The 18,439-nt window shown below is 45.0% G+C and overlaps 2 protein-coding genes across 2 annotated transcripts in view; one reads left to right on the forward strand and one right to left on the reverse strand.

Moving 5' to 3' along the window:
* The window catches only part of prdm6 (PR domain containing 6), a gene marked incomplete at both ends in the record, with an annotated part of 96,949 nt that overhangs the window by 46,377 nt on the left and 32,133 nt on the right, over nucleotides 1-18,439 (forward strand). The window contains one exon of the mRNA XM_079250854.1: nucleotides 10,230-10,354. Within this exon, the coding sequence (XP_079106980.1) occupies nucleotides 10,230-10,354 (125 nt within the window). The remainder of the gene's footprint in view (nucleotides 1-10,229; nucleotides 10,355-18,439) is intronic.
* On the reverse strand, nucleotides 85-3,526 carry LOC306764766 (GTPase IMAP family member 8-like; the record flags this gene model as incomplete). The annotated part of the gene is made up of 4 exons (XM_079252003.1): nucleotides 85-117; nucleotides 825-2,485; nucleotides 2,580-3,269; nucleotides 3,511-3,526. 4 exons carry the CDS (start codon nucleotides 3,524-3,526, stop codon nucleotides 85-87), a joined length of 2,400 nt encoding a protein of 799 aa, XP_079108129.1.

Consider the following 18,439-nt stretch of genomic DNA (forward strand, 5'->3'; position numbering starts at 1 on the left):
CTGTTTTAACCTTACTGCTGTTTTCTAAATACCAATGAATGTTTGAGATAAACAGGAGTCGCAATCGCAGAGAGATAACTGCAGTCACAGCGCGATCTCAGAAACTTGCTGAACCAGCTGCAGCAGGATGACAATAACAAAGCTAGAAGTGATAAAATCGGACATTTCTAAGATTATATTTTCATTGTTCGGTTTGACCTCTGTTGTCAGAGACGAATGAACGCTGTTTAACCCTCAGCATTTTAAGAACTCACTTCATTTAACCCTGTGTGGACATGAATAAGAATAAAAGGCAGCTAATTGTCTTTTTATTTAACCTGAAGTGTCTGTTGTTAAAGGAAAAACTATTTACACATAAAAGAAACCATAAACATCTAGTAAACAATGGTTTCCATGGACATGTCGCTTTCTGGTGCTATGTTATTTGTTTTGTTCTTCTTCTGTGGTTCTTATCAGCTGTTTTGGAATTGGTTTTGTCTTTACGCACCATGAAAAAACAAGGAGTAAAGTTCTTGTACTTATGTTTTTACTTTATTACACACCCTTAATCAACAACAAGAGAAATGTTCCCGCTGATCAGATAAGCTTTTAACATGGCTGAAAGAGATATGCAGCATATAGATAACACACAGGAACACGTCAGTAGCGTGTTTATATTCATCAGAACTCACGTTTGCTAAGCTAATGCATTTGTCACATTTATCCAGTTTAAGTTGCAAGATTTACAGAAAAATACATGTGAAACACAAACGAAGCATGCTTGGAAAACGTAATTAACACGTGAATCATGTGGTCCACAAACATGTGATCCACATGTTTCTCACATCTGAACTCTGAAATTGTTCAAAAAACCGGCTGAAGTCAGCCGTGTATTTTTGTCTGAAGGCGTTGAATTCTTCGGCTTTCCTTCTGGCTGCTGCTTCGTTTTTCTTCATGGTATCCGCCATCCTCTTCTCGTACCTCAGCTGCTCTTCTTTCCATTCTCGCTCCTCTTGTTCTCGTCTCAGCTGGTCTTCTTCTTTCCGTTTGCTTTCGTACTCGTTCCTCTCCAGCTCGTACTCTTCTTTGAGCTTTTGGAGCTGAACTTGCGCCTCCTCCTTCCTCTGGTGTTCCTCGCTCTCTCTTTTCTTCCACCATTCTTTCCTCTCTTTCTCCCAAGCCTCTCGTTCTCTCTTCATCTCTTCTCTGGTCATCATCAGGTTTCTGTCAGCGGTGGCGTTTTTCTCACATTCAGATTGTATTTTCCTTTCCAAAGCTTCCAGCTTCTCTTCCCACTGCTGTCGGTGATGCTCTTCCGTCATTTTGCGATCGGTGTCCTCCTGTCCTCTCTCCTCTTCCTCCTTCTTTTGTTTCTCCTCCTCTTCTTTAATGTATTTCTCCTTTTCTTTGAACGATTTGTCCTTTTCTGCTCTTTCCCACTCAATTTTCTTCTTCTTTGCAAGAATTTCTTCTTCATATTTTCTTTGTATTTTCTGCTTCTCTCGCAGCATATCTTCCTCTGTCTTCTTCAGGATCTTCTTCATTTCATGTTGGATGGCGGCTTCGGCCTCTTGGAACATCGCGGAGGTGTAGCAGCTGCCGCCGTTGGCCTTCACCATGGCGTCCACCTTGTCCAGCAGCTCCGGGACTTGTCTGCGATCGGTCTTGTCTTTGTTGTTGATGACGTGGTACCTTTCTCCGCAGTCTTTAACCAGCTTCTTGACAAAGTTGTCGTTGACGTCGGCGATATAGCTCTCCATCGTTTGACCTTCGAGGTCATCTCCTCTGGTGAAGATGATGATGATGAAGTCTTGGGACCCCTTGCCGAAGAATTCCTGGATGAGCTGCACGGTGTTTTTCTCCTCCTGGGTGAAGCGGCCGATCTGGACCACCAGGAGGAAGACGTGAGGTCCAGGAGCCAGCAGGCTGATGCATTTCACCAGCTCCTGCTTCACCTGGTCGTTGGAAAGACTCGTGTCGTACAAACCGGGCGTGTCGACCAGAACGACGGGACGTCCGTCCACCTCCCCGCTTTCCTTCTTGCAAACAGAGGTGACCGCATTCATGCTGGTTTTGGAGGCGAAGGCTTTGATACCCAGAATGGTGTTTCCAGTGGCGCTCTTCCCGCAGCCGGTCTTCCCGACCATCACCATCCTCACTGGCTCCTTCTTCGCCTCTTTATTCCGTGGTTTCGCAAGCATTTGTCTGGTGAAGCACCGAGACCCCAAACCCGTCATCTTCTCCACGGCAAGCAGCATGTCTGAAACCTGCCGCTTGTCTTTAACGTTGAAGACGTCGTAACGTCCACCACACAGCTGCTGGAGGTCCTGCTTCTGGCTGAGAAGCTTAAAAACATCTGGATCTGCAGGATCGGACTCCACCGTGAAGAGAATCATGAGAAAATCGTTGACTTTGGAGCTGAACTTCTCCTGAATAATCTCCAGCTCCTGTTGGTCCTTTCCGCTGTCTGAACCCAGAGGTTGGACCAGGACGAAGGCGTGGACGCCTTCGGGGTTCCAGAGGGAGATGCACCGGTGAGTCTCCTTCATCACTTCTTCTGGAGTTTTTCCTGACAAGGCAGGCATCCTGATCAGAGACACCAAACACCTCTGCCTCCTTCTTAACGCTCTCCGAGTCTGTGGATGCACTGAACGGGTGTTTTCCCAGGACGGCGCTGGACACGGACGTCTTCCAGACTCCAGAACTCCCAAACAGGACTAGGTTGAGAGGAGGTTTGAAGGTGTGGGACGGCGTTGCAGGATCCGCCCCTTCCGAAAAGTTCAGATGGCCGAGCTTGTTGTCCCTCAGTAAGTTCTCCATGTTCTTGATGAGTTCCTGAAGATCTGGTTCTGATAGTTTATTGAAGTTGATTTTCTGGAATCTTTTCCTGCAGTCCTGGATGAGTTCTTCCACAGCGGAAGTTTTTCCCTCCTCGCTTTGCGTCAGGATCACCACGGCGTATTTAAACGCATCCTGACCGAAGAAACTCAGAGCGAACTTCAGCTTTTCGCCGTCGTGCGCGGTGAAGGCAGAAGGTTTGACGACAAGCAGCAGAACATTCGGACCTGGAGGACACGAAGCCACGCACTTCTTCATTTCATGCTTCACTTTGTCCTCCGGAAGACCGAAGGTGTCCGGCGTCACGATCACAGTTAGGTTATTCTTCACGTTAGCGGTGAAGAGTTGGGTCACTTTGGGGAACGGGAAATCTTTTTTCCCTTTCAGGAAGTTGGCAAGTTGAACCTTTTTGTTTTGACTCTTTCCAAACACGACAATGCGGAGTTGATACGCTGCGGAAACACGAGGAAGATATTTAGACACGTTTACGTGACCCTGACAGGTCAACAAGGTCACGTTTATTACATCTCGCTTTCCTGATTTATTCCTGACATTAGGAATAACATTTATAAAGTTTCATGTTTCAATATGCAAATTTGTGCTTCAAATGCGCTTCTTTATTTTCCAAAATATTTAAAAGTAAAGACAGATGCCATGTTTAGTTTTAGGAGAGTTTCTGCGGTTTAGACTCACCTTGTGACGCAGCCATGTTCGCACCGCGACACCAACTTTTTCAGGATAACCGGAACAAACCTGTCGATGTCTGTTGGAAACACAAAACAAATTTATTAACAGCTTCATCCAAACCATCAACTTTTTAACATTTTCCTGGTATTTTGTGTCAGAAACACCAAAACGACGTTGATTTCAGACTTAGACTTAACTTTATTGATCCCTTTGGGATGACTCCTTCAGGGAAATTCCGGAAGCAAAAGGAAAAGTAGCGTGCACATAATCTATCAATCAATAAATAAACTAGTAAAAAGTAAAATAAACAATAAAATTTCTTATTAATAATAATAATTTATTGCTTTTTTAGTGACTATAATCTAAATATCCATCTGTTCTATTGAACTTATCTAAGGTTGGGTCCCCGAAGCAGCAGGTTCAGGGTCTGACCCAGAATCCCGTCCCAGTATTCCACACCTGGAAAACCGAACGGCCTCAGATGAGTCGTCGTTACCGAGGAGCAGTGAAACTATCGGAATCAGTTTCTGCTTTTTTTATTGACACGACTTTTTTACAACATGAACGTAATAAACATCAAAGTCTTCAGCTGCGTCTGCTGTCACTCAAAATGTCCTAACATAAGACGTCGCGTACGGTTTGTTCGTTTGACACAACTCGCCAATAATCCTGCAGCTTCCGCATTTCTGATCCGACCTCGAACATTGTAGGAAAACACACCTGATGACATCATCAAACTGCGTCATCATTTGCAGCATAAAGAACTCGTATGTGGACTCGTCCGCATTTCTGATGTGGAAAGTGTCTATAGAGCGAGGAGGAGCCACGACGGCCAAATTTGCGTCAGCTGTTGACGCCTGAAGGCCCATTTATGCTGAACGTAGAAGCCGGAAACGCAGACCGACGAATGGTTTCGTTCGTCTCCTGCTTCGGTTACGAGTATAATGTGGTCCATTTTCACGGAGCTTAGCGATCCGTCACTTGGTGCTGAAATACCACCAGAAAGCTCCAGGGGGCAGCATTGAGCTGTGTCACTGGCTCCCAGTTAGAAAAGAAACAAACCAGAGAAGAAGAAGAGGAAGTAGACGACGCAGAAACTACCAAATAAAAAACACCTGAAGAAGAAGCTGAGAACAGCAATAAGCAAATGTTTCTTCTTCTGGTGTTTGTGGATGATTGTAATTAACGTTTACGTATTTATGAAGTATTTATGAAGTATTTACAAAGTTATTTATGAAGTATTTACAAAGTTATTTATGAAGTATTTACAAAGTATTTACAAAGCATTTACAAAGTTATTTACAAAGTATTTGCAAAGTTATTTACAAAGTATTTACGAAGTATTTATGAAGTATTTACAAAGTTATTCACGAAGAATTTACAAGGTATTTACAAAGTTATTTACAAAGTATTTATGAAGTATTTACAAAGTTATTTACAAAGTATTTACAAAGTATTTAAAAAGCATCTAATAGTTCCATAGAGACAAACGTCTCATTGACTTCCATTAAAACTACATTTTTAAAATTGATTGTGATTTTAAACAATTTTTTTCTTTGATTTCAGTGTTTCATTTGGAATAAAAATTTACATTTTTACTGGATTCCACCAGTTTCAACTGGTTTCCATATTTAAGCAAATGCAGGAAATTTCTATATTTCAGCCAGTTGTTATGTAGAGTCGCTGGACTCTGTGAATTCATTTCTGATTACTATTATTGATTAGATTTTAAAAGAATACATATAAGAATACATATAAAAAGAAAGAAACAAAAAAGAGTTATTATGAAAGTTCGTTCCACGAGCTGCAACACATCCTGAATAATCGCAGACTGAAGAGAAAAAACATTCCGATGAAATTCCACCAAAATAAATGATTGCTAATCAGAGTTAGATCAATAAATACTTTAGATAAGTCAGTAAAATAAATATTGGAAAGAAACAAAAATTAAGATGAGTTTATGTTAAATGTTTTGTTTATTTAGAGATATTTTATTCAGTTAATTCCAGTTTATGTTGATTTCTAAATCAATCTGTTTCTTTTGCTCTGTAAGGAAGGAATGTTGGACCAGTTGGACCAGCTCGCAAACAGAAAAAAAATCTCTTTTCATTTGTTTCTTCAGATCCGCTCACGTAAACAGTAACTTACCCTAAAAGACATATTTATTTTTTCAATCATCAATCAGACGTTCCAGGAGTCGTTAAATATGTAAAAACAAGAAAAAAATGTTGCATATCTTTATGTTCATCATAAATCTGTCATTTCAGCAGCTCAATGAATCATTTAAATGCATATTTTGTGTATAACACACGCGCACATGCTCATAAAACTGCATGTGCGCGTTTAATCTAAAGTAAAGATGAAGTAAATATGTTATAAAAACTGCTCGACGGGACGGTGGATCAGCTGCTGCCTGGCAGGAGAACCGTCGTCTTTTCTCACATAAAGCCGGTAAATGTGCTGATTTTACTCACCAGGCCTCCAACGCTCCTCGCCGTAACGTCCTGCGTAGTTTTATGGATCCAGGCTCCGCCTCCCGATGCGTCCCGGATCCTAGAGGCCGTTCAGGTCCGGAGACGATGAAAGGACTTATCGAGTTACTGATGAAGCGACTCTGTGGTTTATGTTCACCTGCATCAGACCTGAACGCTCTGATCACCCAGGTGATGCCAAACATCCTGCTGGCGTTAACGCCCAGATGTTATCAACATGTCGGCGCCGCCATCTTTTACATGTTTACCTCTAAACGTTTCTCCTCGTGTTCCCTTTCTAACTGCAGGGAACTCACATTAAACTTCCAATTAAACCTGCAAATATTCATTCCATGATTTCTTATTTAATGTAAACGTCCACAGCGTTGCCAGAAGGAGGAAACGTGATCAGATGACAGAGCGCCAACGTGGGATGAAATGATGATGATCATCTTTACAAAGGCGTTCCGACCTGGCATAGAAATAATAACACAAATACAAAGAAACTGATTAAAGATCATTTTATATATGAAACAAATATATATATATATATATATATAATATGAATATAAAACAAAAGAAAAAAGATAAATACATTTAATAATTTTCTAATTTAAACAATCAAAATGATATAATTGACGTTATCACCGTTGCAACTAATAATTACAATAACTATGAAATCCTGGCAGAGCTGTCAGAGACCAGACAGAGCGAGGACCACACAACGTTTAAACAGAATATTTAGGGGGGAAAGGGAGAGGGTCCAGAGGACTGTGCTGTGTAGCTGAGGAAGCCGGGTTAGTTCGGGGAAACCTTCATCCAGGATCTGAGGTCAGCAGGACTGGAACGGAGAAGTTCAGAGCAGCAGTAGACGGGTTAGTAAGGCAGGTCAGGGTTCACCGGGGCAGGAGTCAGAGGGTTGGGTAAACAGGTGCTGGTTTACAGACCATCTGCGTGGTCTGAAAGGCGGGACTTGAATCCAGAGGCAGGTCATCAGGAGAGGCTGTGCAGCCGGCAGGTGATGAGACACAGGTTGGACTCATCAGAGAGCAGGGATGGGAGGGGCAGAGAGGAGAGCGTTCCCGCCATTCCAGACCGACGTTCGTTCAGATGCGAACTCATTGAGGATGAAAACTTTCAGGAACGGCTTCTACTTTCTCACAAAATAACTTAATATCCAGGTAACCAGTTATCCAGGTAACCAGGTAACTTAATATCCAGGTAACCAGTTATCCAGGTAACCAGGTAACTTAATATCCAGGTAACCAGTTATCCAGGTAACCAGGTAACTTAATATCCAGGTAACCAGTTATCCAGGTAACCAGGTAACTTAATATCCAGGTAACTAGGTAACCAGTTATCCAGGTAACCAGGTAACTTAATATCCAGGTAACCAGGTAACTTAATATCCAGGTAACTAGGTAACCAGGTAACTTAATATCCAGGTAACCAGGTAACTTAATATCCAGGTAACTAGGTAACCAGGTAACTTAATATCCAGGTAACCAGGTAACTTAATATCCAGGTAACTAGGTAACCAGGTATCCAGGTAACCAGGTAACTTAATATCCAGGTAACCAGTTATCCAGGTAACCAGGTAACTTAATATCCAGGTAACCAGTTATCCAGGTAACCAGGTAACTTAATATCCAGGTAACCAGTTATCCAGGTAACCAGGTAACTTAATATCCAGGTAACCAGGTAACCAGTTATCCAGGTAACCAGGTAACTTAATATCCGGGTAACCAGTTATCCAGGTAACCAGGTAACTTAATATCCAGGTAACTAGGTAACCAGTTATCCAGGTAACCAGGTAACTTAATATCCAGGTAACCAGGTATCCATGATTAATAATCCGTAGAGCTTTTCTCTCCCAGTTGTGCAGAATCCTGACGAATGTCCAGATTTTTTCCATATTTAAGGAATGAAAACCAGACGGATATTTCCCGTCAGGATGAAAAACGCTTTACGTTAAACACGCAGAAGCACTCGGTCGTCATCCGGACGCTTCATCCATCATGACCGAACGCTGATTAAACGTTTCAGACCCCATCAGGACCTGGTCTGGTCTCTAAACCCCATCAAGACCTGGTCTGGTCTCTAAACCCCATCAAGACCTGGTCTGGTTTCTAAACCCCATCAAGACCTGGTCTGGTTTCTAAACCCCATCAAGACCTGGTCTGGTTTCTAAACCCCATCAGGACCTGGTCTGGTCTCTAAACCCCATCAGGACCTGGTCTGGTTTCTAAACCCCATCAGGACCTGGTCTGGTTTCTAAACCCCATCAGGACCTGGTCTGGTCTCTAAACCCCATCAGGACCTGGTCTGGTCTCTAAACCCCATCAAGACCTGGTCTGGTTTCTAAACCCCATCAAGACCTGGTCTGGTCTCTAAACCCCACCAAGACCTGGTCTGGTCTCTAAACCCCATCAAGACCTGGTCTGGTTTCTAAACCCCATCAGGACCTGGTCTGGTCTCTAAACCCCATCAGGACCTGGTCTGGTCTCTAAACCCCATCAAGACCTGGTCTGGTCTCTAAACCCCATCAAGACCTGGTCTGGTTTCTAAACCCCATCAGGACCTGGTCTGGTCTCTAAACCCCACCAGGACCTGGTCTGGTCTCTAAACCCCATCAAGACCTGGTCTGGTTTCTAAACCCCATCAAGACCTGGTCTGGTCTCTAAACCCCATCAAGACCTGGTCTGGTCTCTAAACCCCATCAGGACCTGGTCTGGTTTCTAAACCCCATCAAGACCTGGTCTGGTCTCTAAACCCCATCAAGACCTGGTCTGGTCTCTAAACCCCATCAGGACCTGGTCTGGTTTCTAAACCCCATCAAGACCTGGTCTGGTCTCTAAACCCCATCAAGACCTGGTCTGGTCTCTAAACCCCATCAGGACCTGGTCTGGTTTCTAAACCCCATCAGGACCTGGTCTGGTCTCTAAACCCCATCAGGACCTGGTCTGGTCTCTAAACCCCATCAAGACCTGGTCTGGTCTCTAAACCCCATCAGGACCTGGTCTGGTCTCTAAACCTCATCAGGACCTGGTCTGGTCTCTAAACCCCACCAGGACCTGGTCTGGTCTCTAAACCCCACCAGGACCTGGTCTGGTCTCTAAACCCCACCAGGACCTGGTCTGGTCTCTAAACCCCACCAGGATCTGGTCTGGTCTCTAAACCCCATCAGGACCTGGTCTGGTCTCTAAACCCCATCAAGACCTGGTCTGGTCTCTAAACCCCATCAAGACCTGGTCTGGTCTCTAAACCCCATCAGGATCTGGTCTGGTCTTTAAACCTCACCAGGACCTGGTCTGGTCTCTAAACCCCATCAGGATCTGGTCTGGTCTCTAAACCCCATCAGGATCTGGTCTGGTCTTTAAACCCCACCAGGACCTGGTCTGGTCTCTAAACCCCATCAAGACCTGGTCTGGTCTCTAAACCCCATCAAGACCTGGTCTGGTCTCTAAACCCCACCAGGATCTGGTCTGGTCTTTAAACCTCACCAGGACCTGGTCTGGTCTCTAAACCCCATCAAGACCTGGTCTGGTCTCTAAACCCCATCAGGATCTGGTCTGGTCTTTAAACCCCACCAGGACCTGGTCTGGTCTCTAAACCCCATCAAGACCTGGTCTGGTCTCTAAACCCCATCAAGACCTGGTCTGGTCTCTAAACCCCATCAAGACCTGGTCTGGTCTCTAAACCCCATCAAGACCTGGTCTGGTCTCTAAACCCCACCAGGACCTGGTCTGGTCTCTAAACCTCACCAGGACCTGGTCTGGTCTCTAAACCCCATCAAGACCTGGTCTGGTCTCTAAACCCCACCAGGACCTGGTCTGGTCTCTAAACCCCACCAGGACCTGGTCTGGTCTCTAAACCCCACCAGGACCTGGTCTGGTCTCTAAACCCCACCAGGACCTGGTCTGGTCTCTAAACCCCACCAGGACCTGGTCTGGTCTCTAAACCCCATCAAGACCTGGTCTGGTCTCTAAACCCCATCAGGACCTGGTCTGGTCTCTAAACCTCATCAGGACCTGGTCTGGTCTCTAAACCCCATCAAGACCTGGTCTGGTCTCTAAACCCCATCAGGACCTGGTCTGGACTTCAGACCTCGTTAGAATTGGGAGTCAGTTTAGTAGTCAGACCTCTTCCTGGATCCAGAGCCAGATCTGGCTCTGGATCCGGTCTGGATGCTGAGCGGATCCGGTCTGGGTCTGGATGCTGGTTTAGAGGAGACTGTGCTGGTCTGTGTTGCAGGTCCTGCATCTTCTACCGAGCCTGCGTGGACGTCCCCCGGGGAACGGAGCTGCTGGTCTGGTACAACGACTCCTACACCTCCTTCTTCGGCATCCCGCTGCAGTGCATCGCGCAGGACGAGAACCGTGAGTACCTCTGCCGCTTCGCCGTCTCGGGTTTGTTACGCCGAGGTAACGATCCAGCTCCACTCGTCGCCACGGAGATCTGATCGTTCTGATCGATCAGCAACAGAATGCTGGAGAAACACCAGAGGAGATTCTGACCAGGAACTGGTTTAACCGGCAGCCGGTCGGAAACACGGCTGGTGTCGTCTGAGGGAATCTCTGTATGCTGGGACAACGCTGGCTGCTGGTGATCTTCAGCTCCTCGTTAAAAACAAAGAAATCTGGAAGAAACAGCTCGTCAGGTTAATGAGCAGAAGCGTCAGGAACATGACTGGACAGTAAAGAGCACCTTGGAGAGGTAGAGCCTCTCAGAGGTAAAAGGTGGACAAAGGTTCAACATTCTGCAGAAATAAGGAAAAAACGGGTCGAAGAACTTTTTAAATAAACTGTTAATGGAGACTTGTGCAGAATTAGAGGATCTGACGATCTAAAGTTAAGATCTGATCAGTAGATCCAGAATCAGATGGAATCTCTGTATGTTGGGACAAGGCTGAAAGGAAGACTTGCACTGGAAAAAACCGTGAAATCTTCCAGAATCAGACATAAAAACCTGAAAATGTGTTTAAAGCCATTTATTTATAATAAATTACCAAAACACGAACAAACGTGCATAAATCAGCAGAACTTAATCTGTGTGTGTGTGTGTGTGTGTGTGTGTGTGTGTGTGGGTCATAACCATTCTCCATCCTTCATCTGCTCACCTCGCTGCTATCAGGCCACCAGGCTTCATTGATCCTCTAATAACCTTATGAGCAGATAATTACACCATTTGTAAGTTGCCCGGCGGCGCTATCGACGGCAGCGTTACGCGCCGCTCGCTCACACTTAATTCATTTTCCGACTAACGTTGCAAACACAAAAAACCCGAGTCAATACGGTTTGGGTTTGTGTGAGAAATGCATCATCTAAATGGGAGAATTATGCAGATGCAGGTTGCAACTCTGCAGCGTCTGTTTTTATTTCTGATCAACAGGATGTGACATGAATGCAAACGTTCGGAGCTGTGTGATGCTGAGGCGGATCGTAAAGCAGAAAATAACCAGATCTACCTGCACACATGTGACATGATGCGATGACATCGTCACATACGTGTGAAACTACACATTCATGGAGGGACATCCGGTTCCTACGAGAAAAGTCGGGCTTAGAAACACAAAAACTACGAAATATTTCATTTTATTACAGCAAAAAAAGGGATTTTAAAAAACAGGTTAAATTTTAGCAGTGAAACGTTAAAAATAAAAAAAAATGATAAATTTGTTTTTATATTTTATATATTTATGTTTCAGATACTTAAATGGAAAATATTTATGGATTTAAGTAACTTTTCTTCTGCGTGCATCAGTAGATGCTGCTCAAACGTTAAGCGTACGAACACGGGGACGTCACACGTCACCGCCCGCGGACTTCCATCCATCTTTTCATGCATTCATCGACTAGTGGGCGATGTTGAGGTCAGAATTCACTTCCACTTTCTGACACCTGAGGGTTGCGATGATGCACCAATATCAAGTTGTTCGCAACCGTCTGAAAAGACCAGAAGAAGAAAACCACAAAGCTTTTCTTTGCTGTTCTCCTCAAATCCTTCAGGTCCTTTTGAATTTGCTGTTTCTGCTGTAGACTGTATAAAAAGATGGGCGGAGCCTCCGTGACGTCACCCGTAGGTTTCTGAAGAGCTGAATTGAAGCTCGGTGGGCGGTTCCTACCATCACCATCTTGGCAGGGGCATGCATGTCGTCTTGCCCAGAAAATACAAATATGGGCAAAGAGGTGGAGCTGAGAGGGGGGCTGTGAGTGTCATGGTGGATGATTGACATCGAGCGAACTCCAAGCTTTCTGTAGCTAAAAGCTAACCGAGCTAACCCCGAGATAACGGGAGATAATGGGAGCTAACCAGCTAACAGAGGTAAGCGGGCTAAAGCCAAGTCACGTTGTTAACCGGCTAAAAACCGCGGTTGTTCTACGTTCTTCTGACTTGAAGCGGGAGATCTGGCACCTGTCAATCAAAAGGACACGCCCCTAAATATGCTTCAAGATTAAATTACTTTTAAACGGACGGGTTAGAAAAAAATTCACTCCCCCCACAGTTGTCATGAAGGTAAACCGGACCTACAGTTGTGTTCATATGTATTCGTCCCCTTTCATTAAGAAAAGGCTGAATTTACAACAGTCACTAAAATAACTGGAGACTTAAAAAAAGGAACAATAACTAAAAATTTGCAAAAAATATATTATAGTAATTTTAAGACACTGTTTTTTCATTTAATTGAGTTGAAGAAAGAAAAACAAACAAATTGGTCCTGGACAAATTAGAGCACTTTTCTGCTGAACAGTGGGAGAAAATACCATGTTTATTCCTGCTGTAAACATGTTTATTCCTGCTGTAAACATGTTTATTTCTGCTGTAAACATGTTTATTCCTGCTGTGAAGTTGGTCTTTTTAACATGGGAGTCTATGGGGATTTGCTCTGTTTTGGAGCCCCTAGTGGATGAAGGGGGAACTGCAGTTTTTGGCTTCATTGTTGTTGAACACTGGATGTTATCACTTTGTCTGCCAACTTATGAATGTTTATGAATGATGTGTAAATGAAGAAAATCACAATCCGTTGTAGAAATGTTCTATATGTGAACATGTTTGATTATTATTGATAAACTTCTCGAATACAATACGACGTGTTTTTTTTTTTACAAAGCCGAAACAACGTAATTATATATAAAAACGAGTCGTGCTGTTTCCACCAGAAACTTCTGCAGACATCGTCAACACCAGGACGTGAAAATAAACCGGATCGTTGTCTTCTCAGGAGGGACAGTGCTGATCAGATCATCAGCCGGACGTTCAGTTTCCAAAACCGCTTAGTCAGGGTCGTGGGAAAGCTGGAGCCTATCCAAACCTGACCCTGCCTCTCCCAGAGGCCTCACAGTCCACCAGCGGACCAACAGCCTGACGGACGGACGGATCCGGCAGTGAATCTCCGCAGCCGGACAGTAAATGAATAGCCAGTGGGTGCGTCCATCCTTCTGTCTCCGTTAACTGCTGTGAAGAACAGTCTACATTATGTTGCCAAAGCTTTCCTGCTAATCAATAATCATAACGTTGGCGGTGATTATTAAGTATTTTTCAATCGATGCAGACTATTATAATAACGGTGCATAATGAGAGCCACCTCCTCGTTCCTCTTTTTTATTCCAACTCTTTGGTCGTAACGTTCCTTTCCATCCGTCACAGTTTGACCGCCATGAAACCGGTTCAAACGTGTTTATTTTCCCAGATCCTGGCATCAGCTCTGCATGGAAAAGCTCGCGGTTAGCAGCTAAATGTCTTCGTCTGGGGCAGAGCTTCGTCTGAAACTACAGAAATAAACTAATTTCTCTTAATTATCAGGCAAACAGCGTTTTAACTGCAGGGTGGAATCGGCGTATCCTTCTGCATCGGTTTGTTTACTGGGATAAAAACCAGTTAAATCAGCATCAGCATCAGCTGCCAGCGTTTTTTTAGATTTTTATTTTTATTTATCTTGTTTCAGTTGTTGACATCTTGCATATTTTATCTGACAGCAGGTTCATCCGGCGCACATCGTCATGACAACACGGTTTTCTGGAGTTTCTATGTGACATAAAAATCTCCCCGTGTGACAAATGTTAACAAAACCTTGATGAAGGTTTCATGTTCTGCGGTTCTTCTGGTTCTGGAAGTTTTACTGAAATAAGAACCTGACAAAGAAGATGAAGAGGACGAGCCGGTACCAGAAGGTCCTGAAAAAGAGGACGACCCGGTACCAGAAGGTCCTGACAAAGAGGACGACCCGGTACCAGAAGGTCCTGACGAAGGGGACGACCCGGTACCAGAAGGTCCTGACAGAGAGGACGACCCGGTACCAGAAGGTCCTGACAGAGAGGACGACCCGGTACCAGAAGGTCCTGACCAAGAGGACGACCCGGTACCAGAAGGTCCTGACAGAGAGGACGACCCGGTACCAGAAGGTCCTGACGAAGAGGACGACCCGGTACCAGAAGGTCCTGACAAAGAGGACGACCCGGTACCAGAAGGTCCTGACAGAGAGGACGACCCGGTACCAGAAGGTCCTGACCAAGAGGACGACCCGATACCAGAAGGTCCTGACGAAGGGGACGACCCGGTACCAGAAGGTCCTGACCAAGAGGACGACCCGGTACCAGAAGGTCCTGACCAAGAGGACGACCCGATACCAGAAGGTCCTGACGAAGGGGACGACCCGGTACCAGAAGGTCCTGACCAAGAGGACGACCCGGTACCAGAAGGTCCTGACGAAGGGGACGAGCCGGTACCAGAAGGTCCTGACCAAGAGGACGACCCGGTACCAGAAGGTCCTGACCAAGAGGACGAGCCGGTACCAGAAGGTCCTGACCAAGAGGACGACCCGGTACCAGAAGGTCCTGACGAAGGGGACGACCCGGTTCTAGAAGGTTCTGATGGTGAATTTATTCTTACTGTAACAGCTGATCTCTGAAACTGTTGTTTAATTTAAGAAAAACTCATTACCGCCACTAACCAGTGTCAGAACTCCGCACTGCCCCCTAGTGGATGAACTGACTTAACAAGGCAACGCAGAGACGTATGAGGACAGCGACGTATGACAACGTCTTAGCACTGTAGCCCAATTTTGATCTTTTTGCTCATTCATGGCTCATATCAGATATTAATGACAGTTTGACTGGCTTAAATCTGATTTTTATTTCTTTAAATCATATTGCATTCACTTTCATATGTGGTCCTGGATGGGACAGATATCTGATCTGTGTCGAAGTGACCTCAGTCTGAACGGAAATGCATTTATTTAAACTTCAACGTCACACATAAAAAGACAGCTCTTAGTTAGCTACGTGCAGCTTGATGCTAACAGCTCGCGTTAGCTTTAGCCCTAGCCCTAGCTGGTTATATCCTTTTCTATTCTATTCTATTCTATAGTCATTTGGTAGATGCTTTTATCTAAAACAACTTACATGTGAGAAGTGATCAGTTTAGCATTTAACCTGATAACACGTATCGGCAAGGAGAACATGGGGAACTTCACACAGAAAGGCCGTAGTTCAAACCTCCCCCATGTAAGGATCAAACCAGCGACTTTCTTGCTGTGAGGTGTGAACCATTACCCTATAGTGAAGCCCTGTTAGCTGCTCTGTTAGCTGCTCTGTTAGCTGCCACGTTTGCTCCCCTGTTAGCTGCCCCGTTAGCTGCTCTGTTAGCTGCCCCATTAGCTGCTCTGTTAGCTGCCCCGTTAGCTCCCCTGTTAGCTGCCCCGTTAGCTGCTCTGTTAGCTGCCCCATTAGCTGCTCTGTTAGCTGCCCCGTTAGCTCCCCTGTTAGCTGCCCCGTTAGCTGCTCTGTTAGCTGCCCCGTTAGCTCCCCTGTTAGCTGCCCCGTTAGCTGCTCTGTTAGCTGCCCCGTTAGCTCCCCTGTTAGCTGCCCCGTTAGCTGCTCTGTTAGCTGCCCCGTTAGCTCCCCTGTTAACTGCCCTGATAGCTGCTCTGTTAGCTGACCTGTTGGCTTATATGTTAGCTCCAGGTTAGCGTGGTTAGCTCTTCAGAAACCTTTTTGGCCCCGACGTGAGCGACCAGAAAATTGGATTTCTGCGAGGTGTCTAATAGATCAAATAATTTTTTATTTTTAATGCACATATGAGACAAAGTCCAGAAATATTTATAATTCTAGTTGACTCATCATGATAAACAGACGTGCCTGAAAAACAAGGAGAGGAAAGTCATATCAACGTGTTTTTCTGAAGCTTCACACACCAATCAGTGTTTTCTATTAAACTACAGCACATCTGTAACACTTGCAGGATTCAGAAATCGGTCAGTAATCCAGACGTTTCTTTCATTTCTGTCTTCTTTCTTGATGAATAATCCAAAGAAGACCTGAGAGAATAGTGAAGCCAGTGTGAGTTTGTGGACATTTTGTCTGTAAAGCAAAGCGTTGGAATCTAATTTCCACTCCTGCTCGTCTTTCGCTTCACTTCAGTTTAGATTCATCAGATTAAAACCTTCGTTTTCACTTTATGCTCTCTGCAGGCAGATGTTCTCTAAGAGCTCCAGAAAAACATACTTAAATGGAAAAGATATAAATAAACAACGTGGCAGCAGAAAACAAAGAGGCAAACAGAAACCACATGGCAGCAGCTTCCCAGATGTGGAAGCTGCCCACGCCATCGGCACTAATGCACCCCCATCCCATCAGAGATGCAGGCTGATAACAAGCTGGATGCTCCCTCTCCTCTTTAGTCTGCAGGACGCGCCGTCCATGCTGTCCACAAACTATTCCACATCTTCATCCAGGTTTCCACTCAGAACATTTTAAATGAGCTTTGGTCCAGAGAAGACGGCGTGTTTCTGGATCCTCTTCACATATGATGGAGCTTTAACCTGCATGAACTGGGTTCACACTGGTTTCTGGAAGCTTCCTGAGTCCATGCACTGGTTTCCAGTAGAGAACCATGTTATAATGCAGAACATCACCAGCATCCAGCCTGGTCCCAGAATACAGAGATTCCTTCTGATTCTCTGAATCATCTGGTGCTAATATATTGTAGATGACAGAATTTTAAAAAGTTTGAGGAACATTTTTCTCAAACTTCTCATAAAATTAGATAGTTAGACTGTAGATAGTTGAACCTCTTTTCACCTTTTACTCCTGAGAAGGTTTACGTCTCTTAAGTGCTTCTTAAGGTCCAGTACTGTCACTCACAAGTCTGGATTAGCTGTAACTTCTTCCTCCAGATGTTTAATTTCTGTTTGTTTTTAATGAGGACCTGAAGATCACCAGCATCCAGCCTTGTTCCCAGCACACAGAGATTCCTTTCTAATTCTTTGATGAGTTTCATAATGTTCCATCTGCAGCTTTTGTCCAATAAAACTGAAACATATGAGGGACAAAGGACAGAAAACATAAGTTTGTTGTGTGTTCCTGAGATGCAAATCGACCACATTCTGCTTCGTCGCGTTTAATATCGGAACAGGAACCGTGAAGAAGTGCAGGAGAAGGTTGAAGTTTGGCTCGTCGTTTAGATTTCCTGCTCGTTCTGCGACAGAAAATACATTTTCTACTTTACAGTTTGACTTCCTGCCAGTCCACATGCCAACTCCTCCAAACAAACCGTTTTTTCACACCGAAAAGCAAAGCAGTCGGAGAGAATTAAATAAAACAAACTCTTTTAAATGTCAATTCAAACATGATGAAGGGTTATGGAGTCCAGGTCTGCAGCACGGTCGGACCGCAAAACAAACCCCCGCCGACTTCTGGGTCAAGCGAGGACAGCTGGCATCAGCTTCTTCACCCCAGATCTAATTTAAACACTTTTACATAACGTCTCCTTTCCAGTTAGTGTCACTGTTCTCCAGCAGCGACACGTCATCCTGAATCTGCTCTTCTTACAGCCGCTTAATGTGGCTTATCTGCGCCCAGATTTATTTCTGCAGAGCTCTTATCCCAGCAGAATCGGGACAAATGAGATTACGTTCTGCATCCTTCAAGTACAGAACACCAAGATTTAATATGAAAAACTGTCGTAATGGAAGCAAAAACCAGATGTTCACTGGTGACAGTCTGGTCCCTGAACACATCAGGAGAACAGCCTGCAGTCTGGTCCCTGAACGCATCAGGAGAACAGCCTGCAGTCTGGTCCCTGAACGCATCAGGAGAACAACCTGCAGTCTGGTCCCTGAACGCATCAGGAGAACAACCTGCAGTCTGGTCCCTGAACGCATCAGGAGAACAACCTGCAGTCTGGTCCCTGAACGCATCAGGAGAACAACCTGCAGTCTGGTCCCTGAACGCATCAGGAGAACAGCCTGCAGTCTGGTCCCTGAACGCATCAGGAGAACAGCCTGCAGTCTGGTCCCTGAACGCATCAGGAGAACAACCTGCAGTCTGGTCCCTGAACGCATCAGGAGAACAGCCTGCAGTCTGGTCCCTGAACGCATCAGGAGAACAGCCTGCAGTCTGGTCCCTGAACGCATCAGGAGAACAGCCTGCAGTCTGGTCCCTGAACGCATCAGGAGAACAGCCTGC

Source organism: Telmatherina bonti, assembly GCF_933228915.1.
Source record: "Telmatherina bonti genome assembly, chromosome: 13".
Lineage (NCBI taxonomy): Eukaryota > Metazoa > Chordata > Actinopteri > Atheriniformes > Telmatherinidae > Telmatherina > Telmatherina bonti.